At 41.4% G+C, this 17,226-nt stretch overlaps 1 protein-coding gene across 1 annotated transcript; it reads right to left on the bottom strand.

Annotated features, from left to right (window-relative positions):
- Nucleotides 1-1,091: 1,091 nt before the first annotated feature.
- On the bottom strand, nt 1,092-16,443 carry LOC311121859 (NLR family CARD domain-containing protein 3-like). The gene is made up of 8 exons (XM_084196296.1): nt 16,173-16,443; nt 13,962-15,756; nt 13,192-13,365; nt 11,569-11,742; nt 8,503-8,676; nt 6,881-7,054; nt 2,906-2,952; nt 1,092-2,196 (listed from the first exon to the last, which is right to left on the bottom strand). Exons 1-8 carry the CDS (start codon nt 16,381-16,383, stop codon nt 1,670-1,672), a joined length of 3,276 nt encoding a protein of 1,091 aa, XP_084052422.1. The 5' UTR covers nt 16,384-16,443; the 3' UTR covers nt 1,092-1,669.
- Nucleotides 16,444-17,226: the final 783 nt, after the last annotated feature.

The raw sequence follows: 17,226 nt of genomic DNA, 5'->3' as shown, positions 1-17,226 counted from the left end.
GTGTGTGTGTTCAGAGTGTTTGTGTCCATTGTGTGTGTGTATCCAGTGTGTGTGTTCAGTGTGTATGTCAAGTGTGTGTGTGTGTGTGTGTGTGTGTTCAGCGTGTGTGTGTTCAGCGTGTGTGTGTTCAGCGTGTGTGTCCAGTGTGTGTGTGTCCAGTGTGTGTGTCTAGTGTTTATGTCTAGTGTGTGTGTGTGTGGTCAGTGTGTGTGTGTGTGTCTAGTGTGTGTGTATGTGTGTCCCCAGTGTGTTTGTGTGAGTGTGTGTGTGTGTCCAGTGTGTGTGTTCAGTGTGTGTGTGTGTGTCCAGTGTATGTGTGTGTGTGTGTCCGGTGTGTGTGTGTGCATGTGTTTGTCCTGCGTGTGTGTGTCCAGTGTGTGTGTGTGTATGTGTGTGTCCAGTGTGTGTTTGTGTGTCCAGTGTGTGTGTGTTTGTCCAGTGTGTGTGTGTGTGTGTGTTTCTGTGTGTCCAGTGAGTGTGTGTGTGTGTGTGTGTCCAGTGTGTGTGTGTCCAGTGTGTGTGTCCCGTGTGTGTGTGTGTGTACAGTGTTAGTGTGTGTGTCTAGTGTGTGTGTGTCCAGTGTGTGTGTGTGTGTGTGTCCAGTGTGTGTGTGTGTGTGTCCAGTGTGAGTGTGTCCAGTGTGTGTGTGTCCAGTGTGTGTGTTTGTCCAGTGTGTGTGTGTGTGTCCAGTGTGAGTGTGTCCAGTGTGTGTGTGTGTGTGTGTGTGTGTGCGTGTTCAGTGTGTGTTTGTGTGTCCAGTGTATGTGTGTGTGTGTGTGTCCGGTGTGTGTGTGTGTGTGTGCGTGTGATTGTCCTGCGTGTGTGGTCCAGTGTGTGTGTGTGTGTGTGTGTGTCCAGTGTGTGTGTGTGTGTGTGTGTGTGTGTGTGTGTGTGTGTGTGTGTGCAGTGTGAGTGTGTCCAGTGTGTGTGTGTCCAGTGTGTGTGTTTGTCCAGTGTGTGTGTGTGTGTATGTGTTACTGTGTGTGTGTCCAGTGTGTGTGTGTGTGTGTGTGTGTGTGTGTGTGTGTGTGTGTGTGTGTGTGTGTCCAGTGTATGTGTGTGTGTGTGTGTGTGTCCGGTGTGTGTGTGTGTGCGTGTGTTTGTCCTGCGTGTGTGTGTCAAGTGTGTATGTGTGTGTGTGTGTGTGTGTGTGTGTGTCCAGTGTGTGTGTGTGTGTCCAGTGTGTGTGTGTCCAGTGTGTGTGTGTGTGTGTGTGTGTGCAGTGTGAGTGTGTCCAGTGTGTTTGTGTCCAGTGTGTGTGTTTGTCCAGTGTGTGTGTGTGTGTGTGTGTGTTTCTGTGTGTGTGTCTAGTGTGCGTGTGTCCAGTGTGTGTGTGTGTCCAGTGTGTATGTGTGTCCAGTGTGAGTGTGTCCAGTGTGTGTGTTTGTCCAGTGTGTGTGTGTGTGTGTGTGTGTGTGTGCAGTGTGTGTGTGTCCAGTGTGTGTGTGTGTGTGTGTGTGTGTGTGTGTTTGTGTGTGTCCAGTGTGTGTGTGTGTCCAGTGTGTGTGTGTGTGTCCAGTGTGTGTGTGTGTGTCCAGTGTGTGTGTGTCCAGTGTGTGTGTGTGTGTGTCCAGTGTGTGTGTGTGTGTGTCCAGTGTGTGTGTGTGTGTGTGTCCAGTGTGTGTGTGTCCAGTGTGTGTGTGTGAGTCAGTGTTACCATGGTTATTATTTACAGGGACACTGAGGAGTCAACATGATGAACCCAAAACCCTGGATAGAGGGGCTCAGTGAATGTGGAGTGGAATGTGTTCAGGTGGGTCAGTGTGTCAGAGGAGACTCTGTAGAAGGACAGAGTGCCGGCTGGCCAGTCCAGATACACTCCTACTCTGTGGGAGCTGGAGGAGGGGACGTCTATGGTAGTGGACTTATTATTGTGACGGGCAGAGTAACTGTTGCCAGAGCAGAACAGACTCCAGGACTTGTCATTACATCCAATCACACAGTCATAACCCCTTCCTCTCCTGCTGATTCCTTTATATGTCACTCCTATAACAGCCTCTCTCCCACTCCACTCTACCTCCCAGTAACAGCGCCCAGTCAGACCCTCTCTACACAGCACCTGTCTACAGACCTCAAATCTCTCTGGGTGATCAGGATACGGCTGCTCCTCTCTCCTCCATGTCACCTTTCTGTTCTCCTCAGACAGAGAGAGGAATATGTTTACTGTGTTTGGATCCAGTGTGAGATCACAGACATCTGATGGATGAAACCAGACACAATATTAGACATCATCATCATTCACATTAGAATGTTAACTCACTTTTCACTAATTCATTTAATGTAGATGTTTCTAGGTATCAGAAGGAGAAGTTAAGGTAACTTGAGACTTGTTGAATGATCTTATGTTATACTGTATGGTAATATAAAACACACTTATTCCCATTAATTACACACACACACACACACACACACAGACAAACTGAACACACACACACATCCTGAACACACACACACACACTGGACACACACACACATCCTGAACACACACACACACACACACACACACACACACACACACACACACACACACACACACACACACACAAACACACACACTGAACACACACACAACCTGAACAAACACACAAACACACACACATCCTGAACACACACACACACACACACACACATCCTGAACACCCACACACACACACATCCTGAACACACACATACACACACACACATTCCTAACGTAACACGAACACGCCACACACACACACACACAGACACACACACACTGTCAAAGCAACTCTTTGTAAACTTTGGTGTCCCTGATTTGTGCTTCTGTAGAACTACAGCTGATATTTAATATGACCAAGTAAGTAATGATGGTGGTCTTTGACTTTGACTTCACTTGAATTAAGACTTATTCTTAGTCATATTCTTCACAGCAGTCAACACTCACATTTTCTAAGTCCAGGTTTCATTGTGTTCTCTCCACCATGTTCCACACTGTAGCGGTAAGCAGAAGAACAGACAGTCATTGAGGGATACACCTGAACTCACACACACACACACACACACACACACACACACACACACACACACACACACACACACACACACACACACACACACACACACACACACACACGTCCAGTGTGTGTGTGTGTGTGTGTGTGAGTGTGTGTATGTGTCCTTTGTGAGTTTGTGTGTGTTTGTGTGTGTGTGTGTTTGTCCAGTGTGTGTGTTTCCAGTGTGTGTGTTTCCAGTGTGTGTGTGTGTGTGTGTGTGTCCAGTGTGTGTGTGTGTGTGTCCAGTGTGTGTGTGTGTCCAGTGTGTGTGTGTTTTCAGTGTGTGTGTGTCCAGTGTGGGTGTGTGTCCAGTGTGTTTGTGTGTGTGTCCAGTGTGTGTGTGTGTCCAGTGTTTGTGTGTGTGTGTCCAGTGTTAGTGTGTGTGTGTGTCCAGTGTGTGTGTGTCCAGTGTGTGTGTGTGTGTGTGTGTGTGTGTGTGTGTGTGTGTGTGTGTGTGTGTGTGTGTGTGTGTGTGTGTGTGTGTGTGTGTGTGTGTGTGTGTGTGTGTGTGTGTGTCCAGTGTGAGTGTGTTTCCAGTGTTTGTGTGTGTTTGTGTGTGTGTGAGTGTGTTTGTCTAGTGTGTGTGTGTGTGTGTGTCCAGTGTCTGTGTGTGTGTTTGTGTGTTTGTGTGTCCAGTGTGAGTGTGTTTCCAGTGTGTGTGTGTGTTTGTGTGTGTGTGAATGTGATTGTCCAGTGTGTGTGTGTGTGTGCGTGTGTCCAGTGTGTGTGTGTGTGTGTGTGTGTGTGTGTGTGTGTGCAGTATGTGTGTGTGTCAAGGATGTGTGTGTGTGTGTGTGTCCATCATGTGTGTGTGTGTCCAGTGTGTTTTTTTTCTCCAGTTTTCCAGTGTGAGTGAGTGTGTGTGGGTCCAGTGTGTGTGTGTGTTTGTGTGTGTGTGAATGTGTTTGTCCAGTGTGTGTGTGTGTGTGCGTGTGTCCAGTGTGTGTGTGTGTGTGTGTGTGTGTGTGTGTGTGTGCAGTATGTGTGTGTGTCAAGGATGTGTGTGTGTGTGTGTGTCCATCATGTGTGTGTGTGTCCAGTGTGTTTTTTTTCTCCAGTTTTCCAGTGTGAGTGAGTGTGTGTGGGTCCAGTGTGTGTGTGTGTCCGTGTGAGTGTGTGTGTGTGTGTCCAGTGTGTGTGTGTCTGTGTCCTTTGTTTGAATGTGTCCAGTGTGTGTGTGTCCAGTTTGTGTCCAGTGTGTGTGTCTGTCCAGTGTGTGTGTTCAGTGTGTGTGTCCAGTGTGTGTGTGTGTGTGCCCAGTGTGTGTGTCCAGTGTGTGTGTGTTTCCAGTATGTGTGTGTGTTGCCAGTGTGTGTGTGTGTGTGTGTGTGTGTGTGTGTGTGTGTGTGTGTGTGTGTCCAGTGTGAGTGTGTGTGTGTGTCCGTGTGAGTGTGTGTGTGTGTGTCCAGTTTGTGTGTGTGTGTGCCCAGTGTGTCTGTCCAGTGTGTATGTGTTTCCTTTTTGTGTGTGTGTGTGTGTGTGTGTGTGTGTGTGTGTGTGACCAGTGTGTGTGTGTCTGTGTCCTTTGTGTGTGTGTGTCCAGTGTGTGTGTGTTATTTTTTTATTTTATTTTTTTTATGTCTATACATTTTTTATTACTTTTCAACCCCACCTTTCCCTACTTGGAGTAAATTAGTGAACAACAATGCCCAGGCCTCTACTTCCGGTCTATACTTACTATCTACACCTTATGGACAGAGTTAATTTTACAATAATTATATTATATATATATATATATATTTAATTTTTTTTTAATTTTTTTTGCTCCTAAACTACTTCTACTCTCAACCCAGCCTTGTGCAGGTCTACAATTGTATCCCTGATGTCCTTACACAGCTCTCTGGTCTTGGCCATTGTGGAGAGGTTGGAGTTAGTTTGATTGAGTGTGTGGACAGGTGTCTTTTATACAGGTAACAAGTTCAAACAGGTGCAGTTAATACAGGTAATGAGTGGAGAACAGGAGGGCTTCTTAATGAAAAACTAACAGGTCTGTGAGAGCCGGAATTCTTACTGTTTGGTAGGTGATCAAATACTTATGTCATGAAATATAATGCAAATTAATTACTTAAAAATCATACAATGTGATTTTCTGGATTTTTGTTTTAGATTCCGTCTCACACAGTTGAAGTGTACCTATGATAAAAATTACAGACCTCTACATGCTTTGTAAGTAGGAAAACCTGCAAAATCGGCAGTGTATCAAATACTTGTTCTCCCCATTGTACATACACATACACATCCTTTTTAGAAATATATTTCCCTTTATTACTTTCAAACCCCACCACATCTTCCCTAATTGGAGTAAACTAGTGAACAACAACGCTTAGGCCTCTACTTCCAGCTTATACTTACTATCTACATTTTATGGACACAGTCAATTTTACAATAATTGTATTTTGTTTGTTTTTTCTCCTGAACTTCTTCTACTCTCAACCTCTCCGATCATTTTCATTGTGTCCATCCGGTTTGCTTCTATATGCCATATCTTTCTAACTGTGCTCCTTCCCAAAAGCTCCCAACATACAACCTGTATACTTATTATGGACACAGTATGCTTACATTATTAGCTATCTTTGTTATTATTTGTTGTTATTTGTTATTAGTCCCATCCTTCAACTCTATTCAATACCTCCCATCTATCTCTTAACACCATCCATATAGGATTTCTATTTGCCATATATATTTCAACCGTACTGTGATGTTTTACAAAAATTCTGAACCTTTCTATTCTCATTGCTTCTACAGATTGTGATTTAAAAATAAACATTTTTGCTAAAAGTATTATTATATTATTGATTGATTGACTATGACTTTTCAGATCAACCAGTAATGCTATCTGCAAGGTTAGTTCCAGGTAAATATTGCAATCCTTTAGCCATTCCTGGACCTGTGTCCAAAAACAAGCTACAAATGGACAGAACCAAAACAAATGATCTAAAGATTCTGTCTCTTCACAGCAAAACCTGCAGAGCTGGGAAGATTGTATCCCCCATATAAATAACATTCTATTGGTAGCAAGAATTTTATATAATAATTTAAATTGAAAGATTCAAATTTTTGAATCCGGTGTCGTTTTGCGTGTCAGTTCATAAACACTATGCCATGGGATCGGTACGTCAAAGATCTCTTCCCAAATATTTTGCAATCTATATGGGACGGCTGTCAATCCTTTGGTCCTTAAGTGAAACTGATATACTTTTTTATTTATCACAGTTTTCCTTAACCAATTATGTTCTTTAATGCAAGGCCGACAGACAAGTTCCTTACTTTCTCCCCCTTCCACTTTCCTCTTCCACTTTTGCGGTAAGGCTGCAATTATTTGGTTGTAATTTTGGGTAGAGCAGACATTTCCATATGTTTTTGTTAGCTGCATGTGCGACATAACTCCACCAGTCCTACCGATTATATCATTTACGAAGATTATACCTTTTTTAAACATTCTGTCAAAAAATTAAGGTTTTTTGTCAATTAGTATATTTGAATTTAACCACAATATTTGTTGCATTATTTGTTTTGTCGTTTCTGGAGGATTAAATTGAAATTGCAACCAACTTTCTATGGCTTGTTTTAGAAATAGTGTGTGTGTGTTTCCAGTCTGTGTGTGTCCAGTGTGTTTGTGTGTGTGTGTTCATTGTGTGCGCTTGCATGTGTGTCCAGTGTGTATGTGTGTCCAGTGTGTGTCCTGTGTCCAGTGTATGTGTGTGTGTGATACACTGATACACGTGCACACATACACACTGGACACACACACACACACACACAGTCTTTATATAACTTAGTCCAAGTGGTGGTCAGAATGTTTGTCTTAACTAGCCTGATAACTCCAACATGTCTGATATGAACATTGACATAAACCCTCTACATACTTGAGTTTCTCCAGTCTGCAGTGTGGATCCTCCAGTCCAGCAGAGAGCAGTCTGACTCCTGAGTCTCCTGGGTGATTGTAGCTCAGGTCCAGCTCTCTCAGGTGTGAGGGGTTTGACCTCAGAGCTGAGACCAGAGAAGCACAGCCTTCCTCTGTGACTAGACAGCCTGACAGCCTGCAAAGAGTCAAATCATATTAAAACCACATTGCTATTCTTTGGTGGTGAAAATAGAGGCAGTATATTTTTTCTACATATTAAGATACATCAGTGTCCTGAAACCTGCCATATCTATTCATAAATTAATGTATCATTATTAGAAATTATCATAATATTGCTTGTAGAGAGAAACATGTATAGTACAAATATTTGAGTAGACTGACCAGAGCAGTTTAAAAAGCAGTATCAGTCAAAAGACAGACAGTGAGGTATCAGATTTAGATTGTATTGAGTATACAGTCCACACCATATCTATTTTGACAGTGAAGCTAACATTTTAAATGTGGCTCTATACTTCAGCATTTTGGATTTGAGATTAAATGTTTCATATGAGGTGATAGTATATAATGTCACCTTTTATTTGAGGGTATTTTCATATATATCTGTTTCACTGTTCAGAAAAATAAAAGCACTTTATGTATCTAGTCCCACCATTTGAAGAAGTCAAAAGTATTCTGACCATTTCACTTACAGTGTATTAAAGTAGTCAAAAGTTTAGTATTTGGTCCCAAACTCGTTGGTTGCATTTGCAGTTTGTTTTGGTTGTGTTTTGAGTTATGTTTTGCCCGATAGTAACTGAATGGTGGATGATGACTGGAGTAATTTTCTGTCTAAGTGAGTAGATAACATGTTTCTAAACACTACTAAAGTAATCCTGATGATGCAATGATTTAAAAAAAATCACGAATGAATCATGAATAATAATGAGTGAGAAAGTTACAGAGGCTACAACAAAACATGCTAACCTCTCACCATTACCAATAACAGAGGGGGTATGATCCTTGTGCCTCTGTAACTTTCTCATTAATCATCATTCACGATTCATTCATGATTATTCATAATCATGGTAGCATCCACATGAATGTAGAAGTGTTCAGAAACATCTTCTATTCTTACTGACAATACAAGTGAAGTGACTCCAAAATGACAGGACATTATTCACCATTCAGTTTCTATTGGGAAAAACATCATCTAAAACACAACCAAGACAAACTGCAAATATATTCAACAAGTTTGTAGAATCACAAGCTTGATGTAATCACTGCAGGTAAGGAATATTGGACCAAATACTAAACTTATGACTACTTTAATACAATATAAGTGAATATGTCCAAATTATTACAACTTTTTCAAATGGGAGAACAAGACACATTACATGCTTTTATTTCTATACGGTAATATATATATATATATATATGAATACCTTTAAATAAAAGGAGACATTCTGTACTGTTGCCTAATATGAAACATTATATCTCAAATCCAAAATGCTGGAGCATAGCACCAAATGTAAAACTGTAAGCTTCACTGTCCAAACACATATGGTGTGGACTATGTGTGCCTGGTAAACACATGTGGATCTGGTGAACAGTTATCACTTGTTGACCAACTACAGGAATACTGACCTCAGAGTCTCCAGTTTACAGTGGGGATTCCCCAGTCCAGCAGAGAGCAGCTTCACTCCTGAATCCTTCAGGTCATTGTTACTCAGGTCCAGCTCTCTCAGGTGTGAGGGGTTTGACTTCAGAGCTGAGACCAGAGAAGCACAGCCTTCCTCTGTGACTAGACAGCCTGACAGCCTGCAAAGAGTCAAATGATATTAAAACCACACTGCTATTCTTTGGTGGTGAAAATATATTTTTTCAACATTTTCAGATACATCAGAGTCCTGAAACCTGCCATATCTATTCATATATGTATATATACAGTACCAGTCAAATGTTTGAACACACCTACTCATTCAAGTTTTTGTTTAGTTTTTGTAAAACTATTTTTTACATTTTAGAATAATAGTGAAGACATCAAAACTATGAAATAACACATATGGAATCATGTAGTAACCAAAAAAGTGTTAAACAAATGTTCTATATTTTATTTTTTAGATTCTTCAAATAGCCACTGTTTGCCTTGATGACAGCTTTGCACACTCTTGCCATTCTCTCAACCAGCTTCATGAGGTAGTCACCTGGAATGCATTTCAATTAACAGGTGTGCCTTCTTAAAAGTTAATTTGTTGAATTTATTTCCTTCTTAATGCGTTTGAGCCAATCAGTTGTGTTGTGACAAGGTAGGGGGGTATACAGAAGATAGCCCTATTTGGTAAAAGACCAAGTCCATATTATGTCAAGAACAGCAAAAATAAGCAAAGAGAAACCACAGTCCATCATTACTTTAAGACATGATGGTCATTCAATAAGGAACATTTCAAGAACTTTTAAAGTTTCTTCAAGTGCAGTCGCAAAAAATATCAAGCACTATGATGAAACTGGCTCTCATGAGGACCGCCACAGGAATGGAAGACCCAAAGTTACCTCTGCTGCAGAGGATAAGTTCATCAGAGTTACCAGCCTCAGAAATTGCAGCCCAAATAAATTATTCACAGAGTTCAAGTCTCAGACACATCTCTACATCAACTTTTCAGAGGGGACTGTGTGAATCAGGCCTCATGGTCGATTTGCTGCAAATAAACCACTACTAAAGGACACCAATAATAAGAAGAGACTTGCTTGGGCCAAGAAACACGAGCAATGGACTTTAGACCTGTGGACATTTGTCCTTTGGCCTGGAGTCCAAATTGGAGATTTTTGGTTCCAACCGCCGTGTCTTTGTGAGAAGCGGAGTGGGTGAACGGATGATCTCGGCATGTGTAGTTCCCACCGTAAAGCGTGGAGGAGGAGGTGTTATGGTGTGGGGGTGCTTTGCTGGTGACACTGTTTGTGATTTATTTATAATTCAAGGCACACTTAACCAGCATGGCTACCACAGCATTCTGCAGCGATACGCCATCCCATCTGGTTTGGGCTTAGTGGGACTATCATTTGTTTTTCAACAGGACAATGACCCAACACACTTCCAGACTGTGTAAGGAGAGGGATTGAGTGCTGCATCAGATGACCTGGCCTCCATAATCACTCGACCTCAACCCAATTGAGATGGTTTGGGATGAGTTGGACGGCAGAGTGAAGGAAAAGCAGCCAACAAGTGCTCAGCATATGTGGGAACTCCTTCAAGACTGTTGGAAAAGCATTCCAGGTGAAGCTGGTTGAGAGAATGGCAAGAGTGTGCAAAGCTGTCATCAAGGCAAAGGGTGGCTATTTGGATGGCTATTCAAATATAAAATATATTTTCATTTGTTTAACACTTTTTTGGTTACTACATTATTCCATATTTGTTATTTCATAGTTTTATTGTCTTCACTATTATTCTACAATGGAAAAAATAGTAAAAATAAAGAAAAACCCTTGAATGAGTAGGTGTGTCCAAACTTTTGACTGGTACTGTATATACATGAATTAAAGTATCATTAATAACAGTAGATAACATGTTTCTAAACACTACTAAATGAATCCTTGTGTGTGTGTGTGTGTGTGTGTGTGTCCAGTGTGTGTGTGTTTGTGTGTGTCCAGTGTGTGTTTGTGTGTGTGTGTGTGTCCTTTGTGTGTATGTGTCCAGTGTGTGTGTTTACAGTGTGTGTGTGTGTGTGTGTCCAGTGTAAGTAAGTCTGTGTGTTTGTGTGTGTCCAGTGTGTGTCCAGTGTGTGTGTGTTTGTGTGTGTGTCCAGTATGTGTTTGTGTTTGTGTGTGTGTCCAGTGTGTGTCCAGTGTGTGTGTGTGTGTGTGTGTGTGTGTGTGTGTGTGTGTCCAGTGTGTGTGTGTGCGTGTGTGTCCAGTGTGTGTGTGTGTGTGTGTGTTTGTCCAGTGTGTGTGTGTGTCCATTGTGTGTGTGTTTCCAGTGTGTGTGTGTATGTCTAGTGTGTGTGTGTGTGTGTCTAGGGTGTGTGTGTGTGTCCAGTGTGTGTGTGTGTCCAGTGTGTGTTTGTTTGTCTAGTGTGTGTGTGTTTGTCCAGTGTGTTTGTGTGTCTAGTGTGTGTGTGTGTGTGTGTGTGTGTAGTGTGAGTGAGTGTGTGTCCAGTGTGTGTGTTTGTCCAGTGTGTGTGTGTGTGTGTGCGTCCTTTGTGTGTGTGTGTGTGTCCTTTGTGTGTATGTGTCCAATGTGTGTGTGTGTGTGTCCAGTGTGTGTGTGTGTCCTGTGTGTGTACTGATACACGTGCACACACACACACTGGACACACACACACACACACACACACACACACACACACACTGGACACACACACACACACACACACACACACACACACACACTGGACACACACACACTGGACACACACACACACTGGACACACACACACACTGGACACACACACACACAAATACACACACACACACTGGACCCACACACACACACACTGGACCCACACACACACACACTGGACACACACACACACACACACACACTGGACCCCCCCCCCCCCCCCCCCCCCCACACACACACACACACACACACACACACACACACACACACACAGTCTTTATATAACTTAGTCCAAGTGGTGGTCAGAATGTTTGTCTTAACTAGCCTGATAACTCCAACATGTCTGATATGAACATTGACATAAACCCTCTACATACTTGAGTTTCTCCAGTCTGCAGTGTGGATCCTCCAGTCCAGCAGAGAGCAGTCTGACTCCTGAGTCTCCTGGGTGATTGTAGCTCAGGTCCAGCTCTCTCAGGTGTGAGGGGTTTGACTTCAGAGCTGAGACCAGAGAAGCACAGCCTTCCTCTGTGACTAGACAGCCTGACAGCCTGCAAAGAGTCAAATCATATTAAAACCACACTGCAATTCTTTGGTGGTCAAAATAGTGGCAGTATATTTTTTCAAAATGTTCAGATACATCACTGTCCTGAAATCTGCCATATCTATTCATAAATTAATGTATCATTATTAGAAATTATCAAAGTATTGCTTGTAGATAGAAACATGTATAGTACAAATATTTGAGTAGACTGATTAGAGCAATTTAAAAAGCAGTATCAGTCAAAAGACAGACAGTGAGGTATCATATTTAGATTGTATTGAGTATACAGTCCACACCATATCTATTTTGACAGTGAAGCTAACATTTTAAATGTGGCTCTATACTCCAGCATTTTGGATTTCAGATCAAATGTTTCATATGAGGTGACAGTATATAATGTCACCTTTTATTTGAGGATATTTTAATACATATCTGTTTCACCGTTTAGAAATGAAAGCACTTTATGTATCTAGTCCCCCTATTTGAAGAAGTCATAAGTATTCTGACCAATTCACTTATAGTGTATTAAAGTAGTCAAAAGTTTAGTATTTGGTCTCAAAGTCGTTGGTTGCATTTGCAGTTTGTTTTAGTTGTGTTTTGGGTTATGTTTTGCCCGATAGTAACTGAATGGTGGATGATGACTGGAGTAATTTTCTGTCTAAGTGAGTAGATAACATGTTTCTAAACACTATTAAATGAATCCTGATGATGACATGAAGAAAAATCATGAATGAATCATGAATAATAATGAGTGAGAAAGTTACAGAGGCTACAACAAAACATGCTAACCTCTCACCATTACCAATAACAGAGGGGGTATGATCCTTGTTCCTCTGTAACTTTCTCATTCATCATCATTCACGATTCATTCATGATTATTCATAATCATGGTAGCATCCACATGAATGTAGAAGTGTTCAGAAACATATTCTATTCTTACTGACAATACAAGTGAAGTGACTCCAAAATGACAGGACATTATTCACCATTCAGTTTATATTGGGGAAAACATCATCTAAAACACAACCAAGACAAACTGCAAATGTATTCAACAAGTTTGTAGAATCACAAGCTTGATGTAATCACTGTGGGTAAGGAATATGGGACCAAACACTAAACTTATGACTACTTTAATACAATATAAGTGAATATGTCCAAATTATTATGACTTTTTCAAATGGGAGAACTAGATACATAAAGTGATTTCATTTCTAAACAGTAACACAGATATGTATGAAAATATCCTCAAATAAAAGGTGACATTCTGTACTGTCACCTAATATGAAACATTATATCTCAAATCCAAAATGCTGGAGCATAGCACCAAATGTAAAACTGTAAGCTTCACTGTCCAAACACATATGGTGTGGACTATGTGTGCCTGGTAAACACATGGTAAACACATGTGGATCTGGTGAACAGTTATCACTTGTTGACCAACTACAGGAATACTGACCTCAGAGTCTCCAGTTTACAGTGGGGATTCCCCAGTCCAGCAGAGAGCAGCTTCACTCCTGAATCCTTCAGGTCATTGTTACTCAGATCCAGCTCTCTCAGGTGTGAGGGGTTTGACTTCAGAGCTGAGACCAGAGAAGCACAGCCTTCCTCTGTGAGTCCACAGCCTGACAGCCTGACAAAGAGATCATCATGATTTCACAAACACAATGTTAATTTAACACCAGTAGTGTAGAAGGACAATGGCAGATGCATTTGGTTTATTCTCTTGAACAACACATAGATTCATCTTCCGTCTCCTTGTCCTGTTACTCTAGTTTGTTTGGGTGTGATCATTTGTGTATTTTCTAGAATGTGTATATCTATGTTTATATTCTAGATTATATTTATCTATGTTGGTTCCCAATCAGAGGCAGCTGTCGAACGTTGTCTCTGATTGGGGATTATACTTAGGCAGCCATTTTGCCTACCTTTGTTTGTGGGATCTTGTTTCTGGTTTGCCTTGTTTAGTTTAGCCCATTAGAACTTCACGTTACGTTGCCTTTGTTGTTTTGTGTTTATTAAATTTATTAAACATTTACGCATACTTGTTCCGACCATTTACTCAACGAACGTGACGCTCCTAGAATTGTATGGTCATATTGTTATACTAATGTGAACATCAATGCAGTGATTCAATTAGTTTTTCAATATAATATTATATACATATGATAATATATATTTTTCTCTAAACTGAATATTTCTTACTGATGAATAATTGTATTTACTCACAGAGCAGCTCTGGAGGCTTTGACCACTGGCAGCAGCCTCAGAAGACCTTCCTCTGATCCTGAGTATTTCTTCAGGTCAAACACTTCCAGCTCCTTTTCTGAAGTCAGCAACACAAAGACCAGAGCTGACCACTGTGCAGGTGACAGTTCTTCTTCTGAGAGACTTCCTGATCTCAGGTATCTTTGGATCTCCTCCACTAGAGAATGGTCATTCAGTTCATTCAGACAGTGGAACAGATTGATGCACCTCTCTGGAGAGGGATTCTCCCTGATCTTCTCCTTGATGTACTTGACTGTTTCTTCATGGCTCTGTGAGCTGCTTCTTGTCTTTGTCAGTAGACCTCGTAAGTGCTTCTGATTGGACTCCAGTGAGAGGCCCAGAAGGAAGCGGAGGAAAAGGTCCATGTTTCCTGTCTCACTTTGTAAGGCTTTATCCACAGCACTCTTGTAGACTGTAACTTTACGCTTCTGTCTGATCCTCACAGAAAAGTTGCTGGACGTTGATTGAGGTTTGGCCATTAGATTCTCGTTGTTGTTGATGAATGAGAGGAACACATATACAGCAGCCAGAAACTCCTGAATGCTCAGATGCACGAAGCAGTACACCTTCTCCTGGTACAGCCCACATTCCTCTTTAAAGAGCTGTGTGCACAATCCTGAGTACACTGAGGCTTCATTGACATCAATGCCAGCCTCTTTCAGGTCTTCTTCATAGAAAATCAGATTGCCATTCACAAGCTGTTGAAAAGCCAGTTTTCCCAGTGACAGAATGCTCTCTTTATTCCAGTGTGGACCTGTCTCTTCTTTCCCAAGATACTTATCATTCTTCTGTTTGGTATGAAACTCCACAAGGTGTGTGTACATCTCAGTCAGAGTCTTGGGCATCTCTTCTGTCTTGTCTGTACTCAACATGTGTTCAAGGACTGTTGCAGAAATCCAACAGAAGACTGGAATGTGGCACATGATGTGGAGGCTCCTTGATGTCTTTATGTGTGAGATGATTCTGCTGGCCAGGTCCTCATCACTGAATCTCTTCCTGAAGTACTCCTCCTTCTGTGGGTCATTGAACCCTCGTACCTCTGTCACCTGGTCAACACACACTGAATGGATCTTATTGGCTGCTGCAGGTCGGGTAGTTATCCAGAGGAGAGCAGAGGGAAGCAGATTTCCCTTGATGAGATTTGTCAGCAGAACATCCACTGAGGTTGACTCTGTGACGTCACAACAGATCTTGTTCTTCTGGAAGTCTAGGGGCAGTCGGCACTCATCCAGACCATCAAAGATGAACAGAACTTTGTACTTGTCGTAGTTGGAGATTCTTGATTCTTTGGTTTCGATTGAGAAGTGATTGAGAAGTTCAATGAAAGTGTGTTTTTCCTTTTTCATCAAATTCAGCTCCCGAAAAGGGAATGAAAATACAAATTGCACATCCTGATTTGCTTTTCCTTCAGCCCAGTCCAAAATGAACTTCTGTACCGAGATTGTTTTTCCAATGCCAGCGACTCCCTTTGTCAGCACAGTTCTGACAAGTTTGTCTTGTCCAGTTATGGGTTTGAAGATGTCGTTACATTTGACTGCAGTCTCTGGTCTTGCTTGTTTCCTGGTTGTTGTCTCAATCTGTCTCAGTTCATGTTCATTATTGACCTCTCCTGTTCCACCCTCTGTGATGTAGAGCTCTGTGTAGATCTTATTGAGAAGTGTTGGGTTTCCTTGTTTAGCGATCCCCTCAAATACACATTGAAACTTCTTCTTTAGATTGGATTTGAGTTCACGTTGGCAAATCACAGCAAGCTCATCTGAATGAAGAAATAACACAGAGGATATTAATATTACGTCTGATTTAATGCCGACAGTTTTGTAAAACTGTGTTATAAAGTTTAAATTATAATAATTTATTCTCTTAACTGTCTGTATAAATGTGTAAATGTTTTAATAATGCATTCCACACTGGTGTGACTGATTATATTATTATTGGTATTACTGATGGTATCATTAATGTTGTCGATCTCTCTCTCTCTCTCCTCTGTCTATCCTCTTCTCTCTGTCTAAATGAATCAACACAACACATCCCTGCTGCTACTTGATGAGGTCACTAGGTGTTGTGTTAAGGCTGCTACAATATCATTGAGTTACACAGCTACTTTAGCTGTACTTTAGCTACAGCTTTTAAATGTTCTAAAACAGCATTCAACATGAGGCAGACAGCTCTTACTTTTCTCCAGTGTGTCAGCAAGCTCCTTCTGGTTCATTTTCCTCAGGACGTGCAGAGTGATCTTCAGAGCCCCCTCTCTGGCACTGCTCTCCTGCTTCTCATCTTCAGCATCCACCACTTCCTTATCCTGCTTCTGATTCTCAAAGCCTTCTGGGAGTTCTGGACTAAGAATCCTCTTGAACATCTTCAGCTCGTTCTTCACAAATGTCATAATATTCTCTTCAAGCAACTGAAATAAATCAAGTAAATAAGTTAAGCAAGAGAAGAAATGCTTTCTCATTAACACATTAATGAATTATTGACAGAACAACTTTACTTGAGGTAAATAAAAACAAATGTACATAACAGGACCACATACACTGAATATGGAGGCCAGGTCTGTTTGATGACTCTGGGAAGACTGACCACTGAGAATCTCTGACTCTGATCTCTCCTGTTGGTTTCTGTGGACAAAACATGAGATTACATCTCCTCATCCAGGGAGTACACACACACACACACACACACACACACACACACACACACACACACAGGGAATGTTGTGTTAGTTTAATATTGATTCAGGACTATGAAAATGGAAAAAAGGATTAGCCTATGGATTATGAAAACAAAAAAAATAAATGGGAAAATGGGAGAGGAGAAATGACTAGAGACAGTGTTGTTTAACTCACTGACCATGACCCATGAGTTCTTCTTACCTTTGTTCAGTAGAAAAGTCTCCCTCTCTAAACGCTATAGGAAGATTCATAGACAGGTCACTCTTCATGGACACACAGCTGGGTACAGGGGAGGCTGGTCTCTCCTGCTTGATTGGGCTTCAACACAACAGAGACAAACATGAAGTCTCTCACCTACTCTGAGCTCAGATGGGGAAACAAGAGTTTCATTCCAAAACGCTATATATCCATTTTCAGAAATGTTCGTCAATTAGCTTTTATTGTTTGAAGAAATTATGAAAGAGATTGGTGTGTTTTTTCACTAGCTAATCATGGCATGGGGTTGTTCAATGACAGACATGTGTTTCATTTCAGAGAGACAAATAATCATGTTTTTT

Source organism: Coregonus lavaretus (genome assembly GCF_964263955.1).
Source record: "Coregonus lavaretus genome assembly, contig: HAP1_SCAFFOLD_617, whole genome shotgun sequence".
Classification (NCBI taxonomy): domain Eukaryota; kingdom Metazoa; phylum Chordata; class Actinopteri; order Salmoniformes; family Salmonidae; genus Coregonus; species Coregonus lavaretus.
The sequence above is the reverse complement of the archived record's forward strand: the minus strand, read 5'-3'. Positions and strand labels throughout refer to the sequence as shown.

Bases quoted from the DNA above. Each gene is read 5' to 3' on its own strand.
- LOC311121859 (XM_084196296.1), bottom strand. From the start codon at position 16,383: ATGACATTTGTGAAGAACGAGCTGAAGATGTTCAAGAGGATTCTTAGT. The intron at 2,953-6,880 runs GTATGTAGAGGG...TTACCGCTACAG, and splicing joins TGCAGACTGGAGAAACTCAA to TGTGGAACATGGTGGAGAGA. The intron at 2,197-2,905 runs GTGAGTGTTGAC...TTCATCCATCAG, and splicing joins GAAACCTGGACTTAGAAAAT to ATGTCTGTGATCTCACACTG.